General features: G+C 43.0%; 2 protein-coding genes across 5 annotated transcripts in view; one reads left to right on the top strand and one right to left on the bottom strand.

Annotated features, from left to right (window-relative positions):
• lrp1 (LDL receptor related protein 1) overlaps positions 1 to 24015 on the top strand; it is a 384066-nt gene that overhangs the window by 220997 nt on the left and 139054 nt on the right. For all 4 annotated transcript variants that reach the window (XM_062971112.1, XM_062971111.1, XM_062971114.1 and 1 more), the window contains one exon: positions 4872 to 5034. In XM_062971112.1, the coding sequence (XP_062827182.1) occupies positions 4872 to 5034 (163 nt within the window). The remainder of the gene's footprint in view (positions 1 to 4871; positions 5035 to 24015) is intronic.
• LOC134296366 (uncharacterized) lies at positions 18587 to 23896 on the bottom strand. Its single transcript, XM_062971115.1, has 2 exons — positions 22127 to 23896; positions 18587 to 18898 (listed from the first exon to the last, which is right to left on the bottom strand). The coding sequence occupies exons 1-2, from the start codon at positions 23672 to 23674 to the stop codon at positions 18857 to 18859; spliced, it is 1590 nt and encodes a 529-aa protein (XP_062827185.1). The 5' UTR covers positions 23675 to 23896; the 3' UTR covers positions 18587 to 18856.

The following is a 24015-nucleotide window of genomic DNA, read 5'->3' as shown; positions in this document are numbered from 1 at the left end:
AGTGAGAATTTCATTGATTCTTTAAAATCAGAATTTTCAAAACTTCGTGGTATTTAAGTATTTGAAAAGAGTGTAATTGACAGACTTACCCATTGCATTGAGAGAACAGGCAATAACTTGTGTTTTTTGTGGGTTTTAAGAAATCGAAATATGAGCATTCAAATCTAAGGCCAGCGAAACTGGTGGATTTGCTAATCTATTTCCACTACAAACTGACTTCCACTGTTTGTGTTCATTCTTAGTTCTCATGTCTTCAAAACTTCTTGATTTTGTGAAATGAATTTTATTTGGATTATGCGTCTTTGTTGTTAGTTTGGCTGAACTATTGAGTATATAAGGCACTTATTTACCAAGATAACCTGGTCTGCCTGGAATATCAGCTTGAATTATTTTAAGAAATACTTGACAGAACTGAAATTTAAATGTATTTGCTTTCATGCACGTTATATATTTAAAACATTTCAAGAAATCATTTAGTTTCAGTTCCTTGCTTGGAGATTAAGAGGTTTTACAATCACATTATAATCAGGAAGAACTAGCTTCATGTATTTATGCATTCAGATTAATTTTATTCATTCATCTATTTAGCTAGCTGGCTAGCTTGCTGCTTTTCCACTACCTCAAGGGAGCTTAGAAATGTAAAAAGCCATTCAACTAGTTTAAAAAAAAATAGAAATACTGTAGGATAATATTAAGATAATCAAGAAAATGCTAGTCCCATTGGGTCCTTCCATTTTATCTTCTTCATTATATGGATAGATTTTTGGTTCTCCAATAAAGAAATAACTCCACCGTGGTGGCCATTACAAGGATACTTTATGCAAAACCTAGATCTTACAAATTTAACCTGCTATATGATGTAGATAAATAGCAAGACTTTATTATTTTGTTAAAAGCATCATATAAATCCACACATAAGACAAAACATCACTCGCACACATATAAAACTGGATTGTCTAATACATGAGTCAGTGCCGGTACAGGGACTCAGCATGTTGGGAGAGAGGTAGAGGTGAAATGTTCCTATTCTTCTCTCGCCCAAATTGAAGAAATAAAGGCAGCCCTCTCTCCTTCATCACCATCTTTTTTGATCCAATACGCATGCATCAGCAATGTAGAAAAACTCAAAGAATGTGACTCACCTGCCATTTTGGTCTCTTGAAATTTTGGTTCCACTCTAACAGCCATTTTTAGTTAGGGCTTCCTGCATAAGCTTCTCTGCAGTGAGACTGCAATGATTATTTATTATTTTAATAGGGGCAGACAGGATTTTACGTACGCACGTAAACACAGCCCTCTCTTTTTTTGTTATACTGTAATGCCCTTAAATAAGTAACCATGAGAATAAGGTCATACATAGTTATCCTAAACAAAAGATGGAACCCCAAAATCACAAAAAAGCACAGATTTGAATACTGGTGAGGGAAGAAGACTGGCCTTTATGTATGGCATATCTAGACATCAGTTTAGAAATAATGGAAGCTGGTAATGTATAGTCACAAAGAAAACTCGACCCGCAACGCAGAAGATCTGGAAGTTGCAATAATTTTGATTTTTTGTTTATTTTTGTTTTTAATCTTTTTTTCTAATTTTCCCTTTTGTTCTTTTCTTCTCTCTAGATGCCTTTATTGGCTCTCTTCCCTACTCTTTTTTTTCTTTTTATCTTATTGTTTTCTCAATATTTGTTTTCTTTCCTATAAGTCACAATTGATCCCCCACTTTTAATTTAACTCTAAAATCATGAATACAAACTTATAATAATAATAATAATAATAATAATAATAATAATAATAATAATAATAATAATAATAGAAATAACGGAAGCATTGGTAAACAATACAGAGACCTGATTAAGCCTCTAATGCTCAGATCCAAGTTATCATAATCATTACAGTAATTACCATTTCGTGATAGGACCCTGTGGTCCCTGTATTCCTCTCTTTCTAGGATGTTACTAAACCACAAATAATCTATTGTAGACTTTAATATGTCCCTTTACTAACCAGAATTTTGGCACAATAGGAAGTATCAGCCAGCAACATAGCATTAAACCATATCTCTCCTGAGTTGCTGTAAGTTTTCCGGGCTGTCTGGCCATGTTCTAGAAGCATTCTCTCCTGACGTTTCATCCACATCTACGGCAGGCATCCTCAGAGGTTGTGAGCTCTGTTGGAAACTAGGCAAGTGGGGTTTATATATCTGTGGAAGGTCCAGGGTGGGAGAAAGCACTCTTGCCTGTCTGAGGCAAGTGTGAATGTTGCAATTGGCCACTTGATTAGCACTTAATGGCCCACAGATATGTAAACACCATTTGCCTAGTTTCCAACAGACCTCACAAGCTCTGAGGATGCCTGCCATAGATGTGGGTGAAACGTCAGGAGAGAATGCTTCTGGAACATGGCCATACATCCTGGAGAACTCATTAAAGCTTTCAACAACACATATTCCTCGTCTTTGGTTTGTCAACTTAAGCCAGAGACGGTGATATTCACAACTACTAAGCTATGATTTAGAGAACGATGCAAATGAGGGCAGATTCTGGTATTATCTTTAGTGGGTCCATCCCACTTCCCATTCCTCTCTTCCTATCCAACGCACACAATTTAGCGATATACTATTGACTGCCTAACAGAGTCCTCTACCATTGCTAAACTGGAGGCACAATGCTCTTGGGAGTCAGTTGGTGCCAAGAATGGAGCAAGAGAAAAACCGCGTAAAGAAAAGAGTTTTGAAAAGTTTTTTTCAGGCGAGGCACAGGGCCATTGAGGGAGCCTAATTGAGGGCAGCAGTCAGTTCTAGGCGAAGAAGGAGAGAAGAATAGACTTTTAAATATCACAGTGGTAAAGCAGTCTTCTGCTTGGTGCTCTATTCTTAGCAACACAAAACAGGGCCTTTGGAAAGAGAAGGGTTGGTTAGGGATGCTTCCTTGAGTGGTAAGTAATCTAGAAGAGGAGCCAAGGGATGGGACAAAATGATGGCACAAGTATAAGAAAGGGAGAAGAGAGGATGGATCATTAGTACTGCACAAGGTACTCTGAGTAAAAGAATCTGAGGACTGATTCGAATGCGCAGGCATCTCTATCATACAGACCACTGCAAAAAGGGCCACTTGCTTAGCTTGCATTTTTTTGAGTTGGTGCCCTTTAAAAAAAAAAAAGCAAAATACCAAGTATTATACCGGACCTAACTTAATTTATTTAATTTTATCATAATGTTATATAACTTGTTCAGAAGAAAAAAATATTTAGAAAGACCTTTGCTTGATTTCTGCTGAGCATGTTAGTTTGCTTTATTGCTTTGTGCGTGGCATTTATTTTATAAGATGGCCCCAGGTTTGCTTATATTGAGTCTGGAGGCAGATATTTTGTTTACGAACAAATATTTTTTATAGAATCACTAGGTTTGCTCTCAGCAGACTTCTGTATACGAAGGGTTTTACACAATAGAAAGTTCCATTATGATTAGAAAGTGCCTTGTTTCAAATAAATAATAGCTAACATTCACCACATTTGATCATGTTCATTGACACACTAAACTATACATAAGTACGAACAGGAGGGAAACTCCTATTTGTAAATACATTAAATAAAGAATAACGCTCAGAAAATAGGAGAATTCCAGATAGGAAACAATCAGGGCCAGCTAACAGTTCCCAACAAAGGATTCCCCCAGACAGGAAGCAGACAGGTATTGAAGCTTGCAAGGCTATTCAATGCTAATCAAGGTGGTCAAATGCAACAATTTCTTCAAAAGTTTTTTCTCCCACCCTGGACCTTCCACAGATATATAAACCCCACTTGCCTACTTAATTTCCAACAGACCTCACAACCTCTGAGGATGCCTGCCATAGATGTGGGTGAAATGTCAGGAGAGAATGCTTCTCGAACATAGCCACACAGCCCGGAAAACTCATAGCAACCCAGGAAGAAAATTTTTTGAAATCCCGCTATGCCAGGAGAAAATGGGAACTCACAAATGCAGGACTTGACATGTTGTTTGATTAATACTTATCGCGGCACATGCATCTAGTGTAGGGTTGTGTTATGATATCATTGCATTTAATTAATTTGTTATTTTAATGCAATTCCTAAACGTTGCAATTCTAACAGAAACAAGGGAACTTACTCATGCTCAAGGACCATCATTTTGTTTCTGTAAAGTGTAGTTTTGATGAAGACACCTGAGCTGGAAGACGTCTCAGAGCTGAATCAATTTAGACGAAGCTTTCTTTTCTTTTCTTTTTTTTGCTGGGCTGTCCCATTTCAGTTTGAGATGAGAGCATGAATATCTATGTATTCCTTCACATTATCTTCACTGTACAGATAAGACTCGTACCTGGCATGAACACTGCATTATCATCCTTCCTGATACACAGATATGGAAGAGTTGTTTTTCTCCCAGTCTTCTTTTTCAGGCAGTTTAAAATGGCTGGTTTATTCGTAAGCTATGTCTCTTATAATACTGGATAGTCTGGAACTCTTGGATGTGCAGTATGAATAGTACTCTGAGCAAAGTTCTTCACAGTTCTATTGATACATTTCTGTAATTCAGCCCCTTTTCTGAGATATGTGCTTATTATATATAGATAATTTTAGTGGTTGGGTGCTCTGGACTGTGTTTTTCCAAATAGTGGTGCCAGAATCAAATAAAGAATTAAGCCTTTTCAAAAGTGTTTTTGCCGTGCCTACTATTGTCATAAAAGCGCAAACTCTCCTGTATTCTAACATACTCTCTCTCTTTTCATACAACAGTTCTATTGTTTATTTATTGACTCCATCAATTCATGTAGTCTTTTCAAGAGTTTAATTCCTCAAGTGATCTTCTTGAAGAACTAACACTCTACTATGTCTTTTTTTGTGTTCCTCTGTTAGATGTGGAGCAAATGGCTATTGACTGGCTTACTGGCAACTTCTACTTTGTGGATGACATTGATGATCGGATATTTGTCTGCAACAAGAATGGGGTCACCTGTGTCACGCTGCTCGACCTGGAGCTCTACAATCCCAAAGGCATTGCGCTGGACCCAACTATGGGGTGAGGATCCATATGTGTGTGACTTATGGATAGAGAGTAGTATGGTCGGAGGAAGAACGAGATAATGCTGCAATCGATGCTTCTTGAATATCTAGTTCTAATTTAAATACAGAACTTATCAGAATAGCAGAGACTGGAATTTTGAAGATACAATATGCTCCCCTTATGTGTAGAACTAATATACGGTTTTTCATTTATCCATGGTTTCACTTATTCAGTTAATCACTTAGAGTCACTTGTACAGGCTACCCCCTTTTCTTGGTATCTCTGTCATTTGTCTCATCTACAGTAGAGTCTCATTTATCCAACATAAACGGGCCGGCAGAATGTTGGATAAGCGAATATGTTGGATAATAAGGAGAGATTAAGGAGAAGCCTATTAAACATCAAATTATGTTATGATTTTACAAATTAAGCACCAAAACATCATGTTGTACAACAAATTTGACAGAAAAAGTAGTTCAATATTCAGTAATGCTATGTAGTAATTACTGTATTTACGAATTTAGCACCAAAATATCACTATGTATTGAAAACATTGACTACAAAAATGCGTTGGATAATCCAGAACGTTGGATAAGCGAGTGTTGGATAAGTGAGACTCTACTGTATCTATATAAATAAAAATATAATGTCAGTTTGTGGGGACCTCATACAGTAGAGCCCCGCTTATCCAACTTCCACTCATCCGACACTCCGCATTATCCCACTGGTTGCTGGTAGAAATAAGAGCCTGGCTACCTCGCCCAGGCTCCTCTTTTTGCTGCCACTGTCGCCTTTCCGTCTGCTCTCTCTCCCTCTCTAACTCACTCATTCACCTGCCCTCTTTTCCCCTCTCCCTCCTCCTCACTAAGACCCGGCCGATGAGTTAGAGAGGGAGGGAGGCAGGCTGCAAAGGCAACAGCTAGAAGCAGGAGCCTGCCATGCTGTCGCCTTTGCAGCCTGCCCTCCCTTCCTTTCTCACTCACCTGCTTTCTTTTCCCCTCTCCCTCCTCCTCACTAAGACCCAGCCAATGAGTAAGAGAGGGACAAAGATCAGGCTACAAAGGCAAAAGCGACGTTAGAAGCAGGAGCCTGGCCACCTCTTCCAGGCTCCTCTTTCTGCCACTGCTGTTGCTTTTACAGCCTGCCCTTCCTCCCTCCCTCACACGTTCACTTAGCTACTTTCTTTTCCCTCTTCCCCACTCAATTCGGCTTGGCGAGTTACGCGAAACCGAGGCTCTTTAGCCTAGCCATGGAAAGGAGAGATACTGAGAGTGAAAATCTTTTTCGTGGGCCCCAACGAGGTGAGCGAGAGATATCACTACAGAACAGACTGGAGGGGGTTGGGGAGAATTCACCATGAATTATAGGCATTGTAGGGACTGGGATGTATAGTTCATCTGCAATCTAAGACCATTCTGAACCACACCAATGTTGGACCTGGAATAAACTTGGCATACAGACTCAACATGGCCAAATTTGCATACTGGCGGTGATTGACCCTGACATCCAGGAGTTATAGTTCACCTGTATTCGGAGAACACTGAACCCATCTGATGACAGATCTAGATCAAATTTGGCACACAGACCCAACATGACCAACTGTGAATACTAGGGGAGTTTTGGGAGGATTGACCCAAGATTTTTGGGAATTGTAATTCATCCATATTCTTATGCATTTTCTAATGGGAGCCTTCATTATAAACAGGAAAGACTGAGTTTTTTTTCCTAAGAAATAGTGTAACATATAAGCAAACTGAGAATACCTAACATCCAAAACAAACAAGGCCCTTTTCAAATAACCCGGGCATCACTGGGTACCCAAGCCAGTTAAAAATAAGAGAACTCACGACAATCCATGGTTTTACATAGCCACACGGAGTCTGAGAATGTACTCCCTGCAGACAGAGATGTTGTATTGTATATTATGTATATTATGTGCAGGACCAAACATACAACATACCTGGTCCATCAAGATCTCTCTTTTTCATCTACGGTAAATTTCCTGCCATTTTAAAGACGATAACTAGGTGGATTTAAGCCATCTTCTCCTAACCAGGCACCTTTCAGATTGATTGAATTGCAAACCTCACTATTCCCAGTTGTAGCTAGTAGACGTGCAATCTGAAGACAGTGAGTTTGTCCAAATGCGTCACTGTGTTGGAGGTTACTGCAATTTTATCTTAACTTTTTTACATTTTTAATACACTTTTGCTAAAGCTTAAAAGGGTTGTATGGCCATGTTCTAGAAGTATTCTCTCCTGACGTTTCGCCCACATCTATGGCAGGCATCCTCAGAGGTTGTGAGGTATGGGAAAACTAAGTAAACTAACTAAAACTAACTAAACTTCCTTGCTTAGTTTTTCCATACCTCACAACCTCTGAGGATGCCTACCATAGATGTGGTCGAAACGTCAGGAGAGAATACTTCTAGAACATGGCCATACAGCCCGGAAAACATACAACAACCCTGTGATCCCGGCCATGAAAGCCTTCAACAACACGAAAGTCATCTTCATGGCAGGAATGTGTCTACAATCATGCCCTTTCACTTAGTTTTTTTTTTCCTTCAAATTATAACTCCTAGACTTCTTAAGCAAGCATGAGGTTGAAACGTTCTGGGTGTTGTAGTACCCGTAACACAATTTTCTTTGGTGAATGAACCTATGGTACATTCTGAGGGAAACATTGTATAAATGACATTTCATGTAACATAGGCCTGCACAACCTGGCAGTATTAAGGTGCCAAAATTAAATAGGCTAAACATCTTTGGGATGTTAGGTTTTTAGCATCTCACGCCAGGTTTTTAGCATCCTCACAGCAAGCAGCAATTTGATTAGCCTCAATTTTCCTGCCTCCCCTAAGTGTGGTGGCGAGTTGCAATCATTTTCTGAGAGAGAGAAAAAGTGCCTCAGTCTTGCCTCCACTGCTCTTCCGTTCTCTTTGCCTCTAGGCTGCCTCTGTCTTCTTCTTCTCCTCCTACAAAAGGAAAAACTGTCAACTCTGCACCATTCATTTTCTTCATTTGTGAAGCTGCGCTATGAAGACCCCACCACAACTTCATGGTGAAGCTATGCATCTCCCTCACGAGGGAGGAAAATGACCAGCAGGCAATGGTGGTTTTTCCCACCAGAGGAGGAAGAGGAGGTGATAGAGGCAACCTGCAGGAAGAAAAAAATGGCATAGGCAAGTTTCTCCCTCACAAGTGAACAGTGTAGAGATGGTGGTTTTGTTGCTGGATGAGAAGGAAACAGCAGAGGCAAAGAGAAAGAAAAAGTATCAGGGGCAAAAATTGAAGCCATCTCCTTCTCCCTCTAATACACTGGTCCTCAACCTGTGAGTCCCCAGATGTTTTGGCCTTCAACTCCCAGAAATCATAACAGCTGGTAAACTAGCTGGGATTTCTGGGAGTTGTAGGTCAAAACACCTGCGGACCCACAGGTTGAGAACCACTACTCTAATACAACCAATCTAATGTTAAATTTTAACATAACCTGGCACCCGAGATTCCAATCTCCCTGAATAAAGGTCCGATGTCCTTAAATTTTCATCCCTGCTCCTCACTACTCCAACAACCTCCCCAGACTGTGTTCCAACTGAGACCAACACTTCCAATATCCTGGTTAGTGGCACCCACTTTGCCAAAGGTTAGTTTGACAATATTGGTGCATAGAGAAAGGAAACACATAGAGGAAAGACACTTCGAGGCAGATTCCAGTGACTACTCTGCTGTAGCACTGTATGTGACTTCTCTCTCTAAGGCATATTACGTCCTTATGAGGGCCACACCTGGCCCCCAAGCCGCATGTTGTGCAGGCCAGGTGTAACATTTTTCCTTTCCAAAGTTTTTTTTAACCTTTTTAGGGAATAATTTTTTTTTCTGGTGAGGAGTTGAGTCGTGGATGATCTTTCTAGTCTGCCTCTGGCAGTTTACCAGAGTCCTGTAAGACTTTGTAATATCTAGTTTGGGACTGTTCTTTTTGCATTGCGAGGGGCAGGGGACGCTCATAATCTCACGATCCTGATCAGATGTATTATTTCTTTTTTGCTGGGACTATATGTTAGTTGGAGCTTTTTTGCCTCATGCCAAAGCTTAGGACCCAAGCATCTGCCGGGATAGGCATCTTTCCTGGATGCAGTGAAGCTGGGTGTGATCTGTGGTCAACTAGGCTCTCCTCGTTTATCTTATTTCTCCCATCTACTTTGGATTTACTTTGGAATCACCATGCCCCACATGCTCACTTTTACAGAAAGGTCCACACATTGGTATCATCCACTTGTAGTCCTCCCAAGTGTTCCTCAGCTGCTTTGAGTCTCATTTGGGAGAAAGGCGGGATAGAAATTGATGGTGGTGGTGGCTCATGATGAAACTGGAACTCACTTTGACACTTGTAGAAAGTTTCCTCATCACAAACACAACAAGCTGAGACTGAAAAAAACCCACCTTACTTATGGATTTAAGATACAAAATTTAGAAAGTGTATATTAGAATTGTTGTATTCAAATCCAATATAAAAGAGTTATCAGAGACTTATATTTCAGCGAGGTGATAGTATTAGTTAGCTTTACCAAAGTCTTGCCTGGCAAAAACATTATTTAGTGATTTCAAATTGTGAAGCTGCACTGCACAGAATGTGAATTACAATTTAATAGATGCAAATTGGGATTTCCTCAGTGTTTCGAAGATGTGATAATTTCCAGGAAGCAGCCTTGGGCAATAAGTAATGCACTTTTCATGCTTGACCATCTCTCCTAAATTATCACTGTCCCCTCTGAATAATGAGGCAAGTGGCTGTCGATAGAATATCTAAGCAGCTGAGCAACAGTCCATATGAAATGACAGGTGCTTCTTTTTCTTTCCATCCCTTCTGAATCAGCACCCACTTCAGAAGCTTAGATGAATTACCTAATTAAGAAAGTGACAGTTACTGGAGAGTGAATGCCAATTTTGTGATCTGGGAGCTGTGGCAATTCTTCCGGTTTTTCAAGCAAGGACTGTTAGGTGAGGGAGTTGATGGATTCTGGGATTGATCTTGAGGATCTCCTTGTCATGTCTATGGGGTGAGGTTAAAGCAGAGCTAAGCAACACATGTGGTCCCACCACTTATTTATGTCACCATCCACAAATGTGTTGCAGAGCTGCCAGATTTTGGCTGTGTGACAGCAGCAAAACAAAACACATTTTTTTGAAAAAGGAATGTGCGTGGGGACTGCACATGTTGTTTTTAAGATGAATTGCATCTGAACAACAATGTGTGCGGTCCTCGTGCACATTGCCTATTGTGTTAAGATGAATCTCATCTTAAGCACAATAATCTCTGTGGAAGTGCAAATCATTTTAAACCAAACAAACAACTCCTGTGCACCTTATTTTTAGGCAAATGTCAAGGTTTTTACCATCACTGAAATTTCAGTGGCACATTCAGGAGAAGAATTAGGGGATCTGGTATGTTCAGATAGAATCTCTGAATTGAGAACTTCCTGATTTAGGGATGTATCGGATCCTTCTTCTCTGCATTTGCACCATGATTGTGTCAGAGTTTCTAGAGAAACTATTTTTCAAAAGAATTATTGTTGCGGTGCCGGCTGAACTGCTGACCTGAAGGTTGGATTGCTGACCTGAAGGTTGCCGGTTCGAATCCGTGAGACGGGGTGAGCTCCTGTCTGTCAGCTCTTGCGTGCAGGGACATGAGAGTAGCTTCCCAGCAGGATGGTAACACATCCGGGCGTTCCCTGGGCAACATCTCTGTAGACAGCCAATTCTCTCACACCAGAAGTGACTTGCAGTATGTTCTTAAGTCGCTTCTGACACGATTTAAAAAAAAAAAGAATTATTGTACTCAATAGTATGATAGGCCCTGAATATTTGTTGGGGCTTGTTCCCAGGACCCTCCTTAAGTACAAAAGTCTGAATGCTAAAGACTCATTATATACAGTGGCATAGTAAAATGGTGAACAACCCAAAGCTGAAGATAGCCTGGAGATCTCTGAAATGGCAGGAGGCTAATGCAGGGTAATCCCTACACATCAGCACATGGCAAAATCAAGGCTTGCTTTTTGGATTTCCCCACCAAATTTTTCTAACTTGTGGTTGATTGAATCTGTGGATGCAGAGAGCTGGCTTCATTGGTAAATGGGTAGTCTTGGGCACAAAGAACGTAAAGTCTGCAATCTTAGATATATTGAGTCTCATCTAAATGTTTACCTGCATGTGGCAAGTGACCCAAGGGTTGGACATTGTCAGCTGACACTGGACATTTGTTTGCCGACCTGGAAGTAAGGAAGCTTGGTCTCATGGCGGTGGTGAAGGGAAGATCAGGCTGACAATGTCCAGGGGTAGAAGGGATTCATACAGCTGTTAAAAAGGGAGAAACTGCAGAATGGGAAATATATGTGCATGAGTAGGATGGTGTACCCTGCTGTGAAAATATGAATGAGGACACTGAGTAATAAAAGTAAGGCTTAACTATAATATTTTGGTCTGTAGCTGATCACTTACTGAAAAAGAAACAGCATGTTTGACCTCTCTCCTATACAGATAGCCTTATTGTGTCTTAAGGTGGACATTTCCAGCCCTCTCCGTTGAGTTGTGCTGATTTTTTTTAAAGATATAAGAGGAAAAATACAGTGGTGAACCATCTGAGTTCACAGCTGCTGCTGTGATAGTTGAGGTGGTGTATATAAATATAACTTATTGATTCTTGTGTCCATTGATGTCTGGGTATGAGGATGATTTTGTTGCATCTCTAACTCAATGATATGTTTGTTAAAAGTAGGAAATTTTTCTTCACTAATAGTAAAGGTTTTCCCCTGACATTAAGTCTAGTCATGTCCGACACTGGAGGTTGATGCTCATCTTCATTTCTAAGCTGAAGAGCCAGCGTTGTCCGTAGACACCTCCAGGGTCATGTGGCCAGCATGATTGCATGGAGCGCCGTTACCTTCCTGCCGGAGCGATACCTATTGATCTACCCACATTTGCATGTTGTTGAACTGCTAGGTTGGCAGAAGCTGGGGCTAACAGTCGGAGCTCACCCCACTCCCTGGATACGAACTGCCAACCTTTTGGTTAGCAAGTTCAGCAGCTCAGGATTTAGCCCGCTGTGCCATCGGGGGCTTCTGCTCTTCACTAATAATCTTCATTGAAAGTCCAATTCTGCCTTGTGATCATAGACAGAGTTTGTAGCTCCTTCTGTATATCAGCGTCTTACAGCAGTGCATAGATGAATACAGTCCTTCTTTTAGCCACATAGCTTATTATTTCGTATATGCTGAAATAACAATACAGTACAGTAGAGTCTTACTTATCCAACCTTCACTCATCCAACGTTCTGTATTATCCAACGCAGTCTGCCTTTTAGTAAATCAACGTTTTTGTAGTCAATTTTTCATTACATTGTGATGTTTTGGTGCTAAATTCGTAAATACAGTAATTACTATATAACATTATCATGTATTGAACTGCTTTTTCTGTTGATTTGTTATAAAACATGATGTTTTGGTGCTTAATTTGTAAAATCATAATGTAATTTGACATTTAATGGGCTTTTTTTAATTCCTCCTTATTATCCAACATTTTCCCTTATCTAACGTTCTGCCAGCCCATTTATGTTAGATAAGTGAGACTCTACTGTAGCTTGTTTTAAATACCTTTCCTCCTTCTTCCATTCATGTGCCTGTGAGTTTTGTGAAGATACCTTCTGTAGCCAGGTCACATTTCTCCTTTTTTTCTTTATCACTCCACATCCTTCAGGTTTCCCCTTAAGGCTCAGTTCCTTACACAGCATGTCCTGAACTCACCTCCTTCTCCTTACGTGCATATCAATTGACTACTGTCTCCTGCATCTGCCTCCTTGTGACACATGTGTCCATGTGAACTGCATGTAGAGAAAGCGCACACTTATTTGCTGGGTTTAGGACCAGAGCGCTGCCAGAAAGTGGAAGCAGTTAAAAATTGGAACCCAGGTTGTTTTACCTTGAAATGCATTTTGGCTGCTGAAAAACATTACATGCTATAGGTAACTTATAATGCATGATAAACACAAAAGAGTTTCTGCATGTGTTCAAAAGTGATTTGAGGAGGGCTTCACTTTTTCCACAAGCCCCGGTGATTATGCATTCACGTGCAAGTTAGCCCTAAGTAAGCCTCGTAGGCAAGAAGAACTGACAAAATAGTAGACATTTCCACAAATTCATGGATTTGCAAGTGTTTAATATGCGAGGTGTCAGGAAACAAGGCATTAAAAGGTGGGGGAAACCTGCATGGATCTTAAGCTGCTTGCATGTGAGAAAGTGGACTGTTGCCCATGGTCTGTGGACTCCTCATATCTGAAATAGTGGACTATGGCCCATGAAAGTGCATGCTATTCATCCTGAAGGTGCTAAATGGCTTTTTGTTATTTTGCAATGACACAGCTCGACCTTCACAAATTCCTGGTCTGTGTCTTGTCTCACTGCCTAATGTAGGTTGTTGCAAGCCCATTGGGCAAAAATGGGGCCACAGTGTATTTAACACAATGCTGGCATTAATTAATTCTGAATACTAATTGCAGTAGTGCAGTCACAAGAGCCCTAGAATTCTGAACAACCAAGTGAGTGGAGCATCAGTTGTTAGACTGGGAGACATGCATTTAACTCTTATTATGTCTCAATTAGAACTTGGCTATATAAGATGTGTTCTTCTTCAGTTCAAAGCAGCATGAGAGGGGACTGATTTGGGAGAGAGAAGCTGGTCTGGAGAGCTTAATGATTTCCCTGATGGCTGTTTTCCTCCTGAAACTCAGCCTGTTCCCCGATGCTACTTTTCTTCCTTCAACAGAGTTCCAGATCAATATTGTGTGTGCTGTTTTACCCACACCACTCGCCCTAAAACCGCTTAGTGTGGGAGTGGTTTGAGCAGACGTTTTATGTAAAACTGGCAGACAGAAAAAGTAAGGCGGTGGTTGAAACACATCCTGTTATTTGTCTGACCTAAACCACCCCTCATTGGGAATGATTTATAGAAAACCAGAGGACTGTCAGGACTTTCTTGATATGCACTCGCATGTTTCCTTAGGTGTTTTGCAGAAGTGTTGTAAGTCACTTATCAAAATTCATTTATTCAGAAGTAAATTTCACTGATTCATTCTGGGCCTGATTTTCATACAGTAAATTTTCAACTCAATATTTCAGCCTTATCCTCTGTACAGTGAGGAAAAAGGTCATGTGTCGCTGTGTATCAATTGATAAGGAAACATGGGACACTTGTTTCATTGACATACCTTATTGGTCCTTCATAATGCCAAACTTGGGGTCCAATAATCCAAATAGCCATAGCCTTGGATAGCTAACAACAACAACAACAACAACAGGAAAATCTGACACGATATGAGGATTTAAAGATTGAATTGCAAAGACTCTGGCACAAGCCAGTCACAGTGGTCCCAGTGGTGATCGGCACACTGGGTGCAGTGCCTAAAGACCTTGGCCTGCACTTAAACACAATCGGTGCTGACAGAATTACGACCTTCCAGCTGCAGAAGGCCACCTTACTGGGATCTGCATGCATTATTCGCTGATACATCACACATTCCTAGACACTTGGGAAGTGTCCGATGTGTGATCCAATACAGCAGCCAGCAGAGTGTCTCCTGTGGACTCATCTTGTTGTGTTTCTAATAATAATAATAATAATAATAATCCAGCATATATATCTCATTTGCTGTGTCATACTATGTCTTTTTGTCAATAATAATAATAATAATAATAATAATAATAATAATAATAATAATAATTTATACCCCACCCCCTCCCCCTGAAGGGACTCAGCACAGCTTACAACATGTAATAATTATGAGCATACATGATAAGCAACAATAACAATAGCCAATTATCATTTAGTGCAATTTAAAATACCATGGTATTAATAAGCAACAGTTTTAAAACTATTTGTCCTGTAAAAACAATCTAGAAAGTGGTTCTCAACCTGGGGCCCCCAGATGTTTTTGGTCTTCAACTCCCAGAAACCTTAACAGCTGGTAAACTGGCTGGGATTTCTGGGAGTTGTAGGCCAAAAACATCTGAGAACCCCAGGTTGAGAACCACTGATCTAGAAGCTAAAGTTCACAATGACAGAGCAATTTAAAACTCATTGTCCTATAAAAATAATCTAATTATATATCATCATTTAACCAGCCATTCCTGTGTCTGATGGTTTCCAATGGAGTCTAACCATTCTCAATGCCTAGTTAAAACTACTGAGATCCTTTCCCGACTCCCGAATCAGCTGGCTTTCAGCACTAACCCAAGATCAAACACATGGCTTCACAGCATTTTGTATCAGTTTAACAGCCCTTTAGATGCAATTGCCTTTGGGATGATGTGTTCTTTCTCTATTATGGATGAAAAATAATAGTATTTGGAAATGGCTCTTTATATGAATATACCATATCATAGACTGCCATCTAGTGTATGCCTTGGCTTTCTGACAGGTGTCATAATAAAAACACACAGAGACAGACAGACACACTACTCTCTATTAACAAAACAAAATGCTAATACATATCCTATTGTAACAGAGTGTATACAGGATTCCCTCAAATGGTTATCAGCAGAGTGGAGGAAGATTCCCCCTATACACTCTAGCTCCTTCTCTCAGGTGAATTTTTAGGCCAAATACAGTACTTCATTGCCTTGGGGGTGCCAATTATTCTTAGTAGTGAGCTGTATTAATCTTGGCCTGAAGCCACTGAATCTTTAAAATTATGTAAATTTGTTTTACAATCTAACAGATGATTTAATGGGTTTCCTCTGCTTGGGATTTGCAATTGAATTGAGGCATTTTGTTTCCAACACTAACATACAATGACCAGATAGCAGAGCAGAAAGCTGAATGAGCAGAAGATTGAAGTGATGGAAGGAAAATGCAGTACTCTCTGCACCTGATCTATTACAAAAACTCCCAGCCAGTACTTGTGGGCTAGTGATATAATCCTGTATATGATGCTCAGATGTATGTTCCATTGATTTCACTGGGAATGGCTTAGAGTCACTAAGTATAAGCCTGAAATATCCAGAAGCAAGGGATCAGAGTTCAGTTCTTTGAAGATAAGTACGGTTTTCAGCTATATCTACCACCATGCCCCAATACAAATCTGCAGTCCCGTGAGCACTGGAAAATAGGCATGGGACTGGGCTGCACAACTTTTAAAGTCATAAAAATGATTACTAACAGTGACTATACATAGAAAAACAATTCAGATTTCTTTTAAGGTTTACGTAATAAGCATAATAAATTGGACTTTAAATTTTAGCTCTTACCTCTTTGTCATTCTATTAGATGTGAGGCAAGATAGTGTTCCAGATAGTTCACAAAGCTGAACTGATCCCCATAGACTTCACTGAAAACACATGCTAGAAACGAGACAGACTCTCTGGTAATGGAAACAAAAAGGATCAGTTATTTGAAGATACCATTTAGCAGAATGATTGTGACCCAAGGGCTCTTGGCTAGTGAACATATGCTTGATAGACTTCACCTCCTGTTAATATTTTGGCCCTCCAAAAATAAAAAATGCTTTGAAGCTGAATGGCTTCTAAAGCCTGACCCTGCCTATTTCTGAGAAAAGTCAGTTCAATGAGACTTAATTCCAAGCAGTCCAGTTGATCTTAGAGGTGAGAGAGTGCATAGGAAATGCACACGACTGTCTGCTTAATGTATGTGTGTGCGTTACTATATGCCCAAACTGAGAAAAATGATTCTTTGGCATCTAGGATACATCTGGATATTGTAAATCAAATGTTACCTGCTGAAAAAACAGGCCAGTGTGTGATCAAAGGAGGGCTTTTTAAAAACAATATGAATGAAGAGCCTTTTTGATGAAATAGAGCACGGTTTCCTTAGTACTAATCGGAACATGATACTGCAGCTGTCCCTGGTGACCACATTCTGGAACCTTACATTCTAATTAAGCAGAGCAGATCAATAAAGTCAGTGGCTTCCTTGCATCACGTGTACATCTATTTAGTGTAAGAATTATCTTTACTTTTTCAAGGGCACCTGTCTACCTGTTTTATCCCACTGAACCATTTGTCAGCACATGCAGGAGAGGAATAATTTGGAAGCTGACATGCAGGACAAAAATATGACGTATCCTTCACTTGAAGGAGAGATGGCCCTTCAGAAACCCCTTCTTTTGGAGGAACGTCCCAGAGTTTGGAACTAACATAACTTTTTGCCTACTGCCCCTTGTCATGGGTATCCTCTGATTGTGACATGACAATTGAGCAAAGGACAGCTTTGAATGACACTCATAATTGAAAAAGAGGAAGTGTTTGTGTTCCTCTTTTGGGGACAATAATCCAAGCAGCAGCTTTGCAACAACCCATAGGAATGTGTACAGCAAAAACATGCATTGCACTATAGTGAACAAGTTGTTCCTAAGAGTCTAGAGCACATGTGTTAAACTCTAGACTCAAGACATGTGGGTTGAATCTCGCCCACTATGTCATTTTATGTGGTCCTCCAGATGCTGGACTACAACTCCTGTACTCATCATAAGACAGTGGTTCTCAACCTGTGGGTCCCCAAATGTTTTGGCCTTCAACTCCCAGAAACTCCCTAACAGCTGGTAAACTGGCTGGGATTTCTGGGAGTGGTAAGTCAAAACACCTGGGGACCTACAGGTTGGGAGCCACTGTCATAAGACATCATGACTAGAACTGATGGGAGTTGTGATGCAGTAATATCTGGAAAGCTGAAGTTTGTTCAGTTTAGTCAGGATAACGGGATTTGAATCTAGATAAAGGCTTGTAAATTATCTTTGACTTTGAAATATCCTTTAACCTTTTCCCAACCTCAGAGCCACAAGTGCTGTTGAGCTGAAATTCCCATTATTCCCAGTCCACATTGTGGATAGTCAAAAGTGATAGGAGTTCTTGTTCCATAACATCATGGGAGCCCAAACTGGATAAAAACTAAAGAGCACCGCCAACCATGAAAAAATATAGTAGGCCCTCTGCATCCACAGATTCTTGGTCCATGGGTTCAACAGCCCTTTGAAGGCAACCATAAGGCTGATGTGGCCTTCCTTGAAAAGGAGTTTGACACTCATGGTCTAGAGAGGAGATGGCCAAGTCCATTTGCACAGTTGCTTTTTGGTCCACTTGAGTAATATCCACATTTTATTTATTTATTTATTTATTTACAGCATTTATATTCCGCCCTTCTCACCCTGAAGGGGACTCAGGGCGGATCACATTACACATATAGGCAAACATTCAATGCCTTTTAACATAGAACAAAGACAAACAAACATAGGGTCCAAGCGGCCTCGAACTCATGACCTCCTGGTCAGAGTGATTCATTACAGTTAATTGCAGCTGGCTTGCTCTCCCGCCTGCGCCACAGCCCGGGCCCTTAATCACAGGCAGCACAGTATTGTCTACTTTTACCTCTGCTTGAGAGAGTAGCATTATGACACCAGTATCATTATTCCACTCCCTACTTGCACTTCTGATCTGTTTACACCAAACCCATTTCCTGCTAAGGAAAAAGGTGAAAGACTATCATGCTTCATTGTCAGCTCACCACAGCCGCTCCTGAATGAACACACAAGACTCTCTGTGATATCACCAGAAACTTTTACTGTAGGAAACATGAACATCAGAAAAGCCAAGAATGGGAGGCTCCGGCCAACCCTCCTTTATATACCCTCCCCCTCATTTGAACAGTCTCTTCCCGCTCAGTAAAACCCCGCGCAAATTCCCCGCCAAGTCCATCAGCCGTTTCTCCTCCGAGTCCTGGGACGCAGGTGTCTTATCAATGTCAGTGACCCTGAAACTCAGAGCCACATCCAGGCTCTAGTAGCAGGGTTCTGACATGGCGTCCTCCTCCCCTTCGTCCTGGAAGGAAAAGATTAAACACAACTATTGTTCTCCGCTGTCCAGAGTTCCTTTATACTTTTTTAACAGGCTGCAATGGAATACCGGGTGTACCTTTCCTAGGTCCTTTGGTAGCCTCAGCTCATAGGTCACTTCGTTTATTCTTTTTGCTACCCTGAATGGCCCTATATAGCGTGGAGCCAATTTCTTGGATGGGAACCCCAATTTCAGGTTTTTTGTGCTCAGCCAAACCAGATCTCCTTCGCCCAATTTGTCCCCCTCTCGGCGCCTACGATCCGCAAAGAGCTTGTACTTCTTTTGTGTTTCCCGCAATGCCTCTACCACGGTTCGCCACCCTTGCTTGATTTTGGCCGGCCATTCCTCGTCGGTCTGGCCCTCCCCTTCCTTCCACTCGGGTAGCCTGGGGAAAGGTGCCACCTCCTGTCCGTATACTATTTCGAATGGGGCACGACCTGTGGCCGAATGTACGGCCCCGTTAAAAGCCATCTCAGCAAACGGAAGAAGGTCCGCCCAATCATCCTGTCTATAATTGGTGTACATCCTTAAGAATTGGCACAGTGTCTGTTGGGTACGTTCGACCCCCCCGTTGGTCGCGGGATGAAAGGCCGAGCTCAGGTTCCTTTCTGCTCCTAACAGCTGTAAGAATTTTCCCCAAAATTTTGCAGTAAATTGGACTCCCCGGTCACTAATTATCTTGTCGGGACACCCATGTAGGCGATATACGTGCTTCACATACAAATCAGCAAGTTTTTCAGCTGAAGGAAGTTTTGGCAGAGCCACAAAGTGTGCCTGTTTTGAGAATAAGTCCAATATTGTCCAAATGTATCTGTGGCCTCTGCTGGGGGGTAGTTCGCCTACAAAATCCATGGCTACGCATTCCCATGGCCTCATGGGCTCTACCACCTTCTGCAATAGCCCCTGGGGCTTCCCCGGTGGTGTTTTCCCCTCTGCGCATAATTCACACTGCGTGACGTATCCCCTGGCGTCTTTCCTCATTCCGGGCCACCAGCATTGTTTGGCCAACAGTTTGATAGTCCTGGTGGGGCCTAGATGACCCGCACCCTTGTTATCATGGTACTTCCTTAACATTTCTCGTCTTAAACATTCAGGAATATACAATTTCTTATTTACAAACACCAAATCCCCACACAATTCTCCTTTTTCTTTGTTTGTTTGTAACCATTTGTCCATTCCATACGCTCGCTTCAACTCTTCCTCCCATATTTCTCCTCCCCCCGTGGAAATGGCAGTACGTTTGTTTTCTTTGGCCGCTTGTGCTCGAGTTAGTACTGCCAGGCCCCATTGCTTATCAAGAAAAATACTCCCTTCAGATTCCTGAATTCCTCCCCCGTGCTGAGGCATCCGAGAGAGAGCGTCAGCGAGTATATTATGTTTCCCCTGGAAGAATCTGAGTCTGAAATCAAAACGGCTGAAATATTGGGCCCATCTAATTTGCTTCGCTGATAGTTTACGAGGGGATCTTAGATACTGTAAATTTCTATGGTCAGTCCACACCTCAAACGGTGTTCCACTTCCTTCCAGGAAGTGTCTCCAGCACTCTAGTGCTTTTAGAATCGCTAAGGCTTCTCTCTCCCAAATCGGCCAGTTTTTTTCTGTATCACTAAACTTTTTTGACAGATAGCCACATGGCTTCAGGTTCCCCCCCTCGTCTTTCTGTAGCAGAACTGCCCCATATGCCCGGTCTGACGCATCGCAATGTAATACAAAGGCTTTAGACATATCAGGGTGCTGTAGGACAGGCTCCTCCGTAAAACGCTTTTTAAGGGCTTCGAAAGCTTCCTGGCATTCTATTGTCCAGGTCAGTTTGGCCCCTGGGGCCTTCACTTTGGCTGTTTCTCCCCTACCTTTAGTCTTTAACAAATCCGTTAATGGCAAAGTGAGGCGCGCAAAGTCCTTGATAAATGTTCTATAGAAGTTTGCGAACCCTAGGAAGGATTGCAGCTGCTTCCGTGTTTTGGGGGCTTCCCACCCCCTCACGTCTTCTACCTTCGCAGGGTCCATCGCCACTCCCTGGGAGGAAATCCTATACCCCAGAAAGTCTATCTGGTCTTTATTGAACTCGCACTTGGCAAGCTTCGCATACAGTTTTGCTTCTCTCAACTTTTGCAGGACTTCCCTGACTAGTTCTACGTGTTGCTCCTTAGTCCGAGATACTAACAATATGTCATCTAAAAAAACAAAGACTCCCTTGTACAACAATGGATGCAACACTTCGTTGATTAATTGCATGAACGCGGCGCCTCCGCCGCACAAACCGAAAGGGAGCACACGATAATTGAATAATCCGAATGCACAGGAGAAGGCCGTCTTCCACCTGTCCTCTGGTTTAATCTGCAATTTATGGTATGCTTCAATTAAGTCCAATTTAGTGAATATCTGTCCCTCCGATAACTGGGCGATCAAGTCCTTCACTAAAGGTAGGGGGTATTTATTTCCAGAACTGATTGCATTCAGGCCCCTGTAGTCAATGCAGAGCCTCAGCGTTTGGTCCTTTTTGCGCCTGAACAACACAGGCGCCCCTAGAGGGGAATTTGAAGGCTCTATGAAACCCCTCGCTAGGTTTTTATCAATGTATTTTCTCAGTTCCTCCTTTTCCCTAGCCGACATTGGGTATATTTTTGCCTTAGGAAGCTCTGCTCCTGGGACTAGCTCTATCTTCACTTCAACTCTCCGCTTCGGTGGGAAACTGTCTGCTTCCTTCTCATCAAATACGTCCACAAAATCCCGATACTCTGGGGGTAATTTATCTGCCAGTTCTGCTATCCTGATAGAGTCTTCCTCCCCCCTTTTCCCCTGCTCTCTCTCCACTTCCTGGCTCCCTTCTTCCAACTTCATCCTGAAGATCATGCTCTTATCCTCCCAGTTGATTTGCGGGTTGGCCTGCCCCAGCCATGGCATGCCTAGTATAACATTATAGCTGGCTATTTGTGATATCACAAATGACACCTTTCCTTCCCAACTCCCTATCTTACACTTTACATCTTCGGCACTGTACTTAGCTAATGATCCCGATGCTGTGGATCCGTCCAACTGCGAAAAAGCTATTGGGGATTCTAGGTTCGTTCTTTCGCATCCCAATCCCTCGGCTAATTCAGGGGAGATGATGTTCCTGGAACATCCACAATCCACAAATGCTTTGCAGGTTGCTTGTTTGCTGCCACTTTCCAGCTGAATGGGGACCACTATCATGGCTTTGTCCTGACTTACCAACCCCCCCGAGTGGTGCCTCATCGGTGGTTCTTCCTCGGCGCGTTTCCCTGCCACGGCTCTTGGTTTGGGCGGGCCTCCGCCTTCCCCTTTTCTCTGCCAGCACTCGGCAGCCCTGTGGCCCAAACGGCCGCACACGAAGCAGCCCCTCCTGCTGGTGCTCACGTTCCCTGGCGGCTCCGTTCTCCTCCCGGCTGGGGTTGATCCCTCCTTCCGGCTCCCCTCTTTCATCTGCGGCCGCTGCTGTAGCCCTCCTCGGTGCCTCCTCGCCTGGGCCAGCGATGTCTCGACGCGCCCCGCCAGCTGAATCCATCCGCGCAGTGTGTCAGGCTCATCACGATGCACCGCCCAGGAGAGGATCTCCCGCCTGAGCCCCTCTTTGAAGAGTTCTATCTTTGTCACTGCAGACCATTCCGGCACCTTTTCAGCGAGGCATTGGAACTCCTCCGCATACTCAGATACCGACCTCTGCCCCTGGGAGACGGTCTTCAACTCCTCCCTCGCCCGGATCTGCTCCAGTGGATCTCGGAACCGGGTCTCCAGGGCCCCCATAAAGCGTCGGAGTGACCCCAGACATGGGTCGCGCCGCGCGTGTAGTTGAACGTACCAGCTGGCCGCTCCCCTCTTCAACACTGCACCAATGGCCCGTACCCGGCTGGATTCCGTTCTGAAAGTGTGGGCATTGTCCTCCATATAGCCCCTCACCGTGGTCAGGAAAAAATCCAGTTCAGAGGACTCTCCCCCAAACTCGATCCTTAGTTCCTCTCGTCTCGGTAGGGGTCCCTGTGGTGGCAATCCCCAATCCTCCGCCCGTCGCAAGCCCCCTTGCGGGCCAGTGGGCCCCGCTGCTGCTTCCCTTTGTCCTGTGCCACGCCCGGCATTCGCCAGGGGCACCAGGGTCTCAGTTGGGAGCGTAGCCGGGATTCTCGGAGGCTTTTCCCCTTCGTCGTCACTCTCCTCCACCCGCGTCAGGCTCGTTTGGATCTTGGGCCGGGCACCGGGCTCCTTTCGCATTTCCCTTCCCTTCGGTGCTGGGAGGTCTGCAAAGCCCTGGCTGCTTCCCATGCTCACGTCCCACATTGAGCTAGCCCGGAGTTCCCTTCCTCGCTCCGGCTCCGCCAAAACCGCCAGGCGCTCCATCGCCCTCGACATCACTGCCAGGGTGGTCTCCATCGCCGACATCCTCTCCTCCAGAAACACCATCTTTTGCGGGCCTGGGGAAGGTGAACCTTCCTCTCCTCCGGTGCTGTCTCCCCGCACCACTCCACGCCTCTGGGTTACCCCATTTGGCTGGGCATAAGCGGTGGAGGACGCCAGGGCCGCCAGCTGGTGGAACTCAGCGTCCGTCTCGGGAGTGGCCCTTTCCGACCTTCCCCCTCCGGCGCCCAAGAGCTCTTCATCCTCCACTTGCATGTTACACCTCACCGCTACAGCGGGATGGTGTCCGTATTCTTGGCTTAGTGTCAGCTCACCACAGCCGCTCCTGAATGAACACACAAGACTCTCTGTGATATCACCAGAAACTTTTACTGTAGGAAACATGAACATCAGAAAAGCCAAGAATGGGAGGCTCCGGCCAACCCTCCTTTATATACCCTCCCCCTCATTTGAACAGTCTCTTCCCGCTCAGTAAAACCCCGCGCAAATTCCCCGCCAAGTCCATCAGCCGTTTCTCCTCCGAGTCCTGGGACGCAGGTGTCTTATCAATGTCAGTGACCCTGAAACTCAGAGCCACATCCAGGCTCTAGTAGCAGGGTTCTGACACTTCATAGTCCAGTACATAGCACCAAGAACTATTTTGGTTGTGTAAAAATAAGGAAAAGCACTCAAGGTAGTGCTAGATGACTGTCCAGATGACTGGATGACAGTGTATAGCTTCAGTAAACAGG

Source organism: Anolis carolinensis, chromosome 2, assembly GCF_035594765.1.
Source record: "Anolis carolinensis isolate JA03-04 chromosome 2, rAnoCar3.1.pri, whole genome shotgun sequence".
NCBI lineage: Eukaryota > Metazoa > Chordata > Lepidosauria > Squamata > Dactyloidae > Anolis > Anolis carolinensis.
Note: the sequence above shows the minus strand (reverse complement) of the source record. Positions and strands in the feature narration are given on the sequence as shown.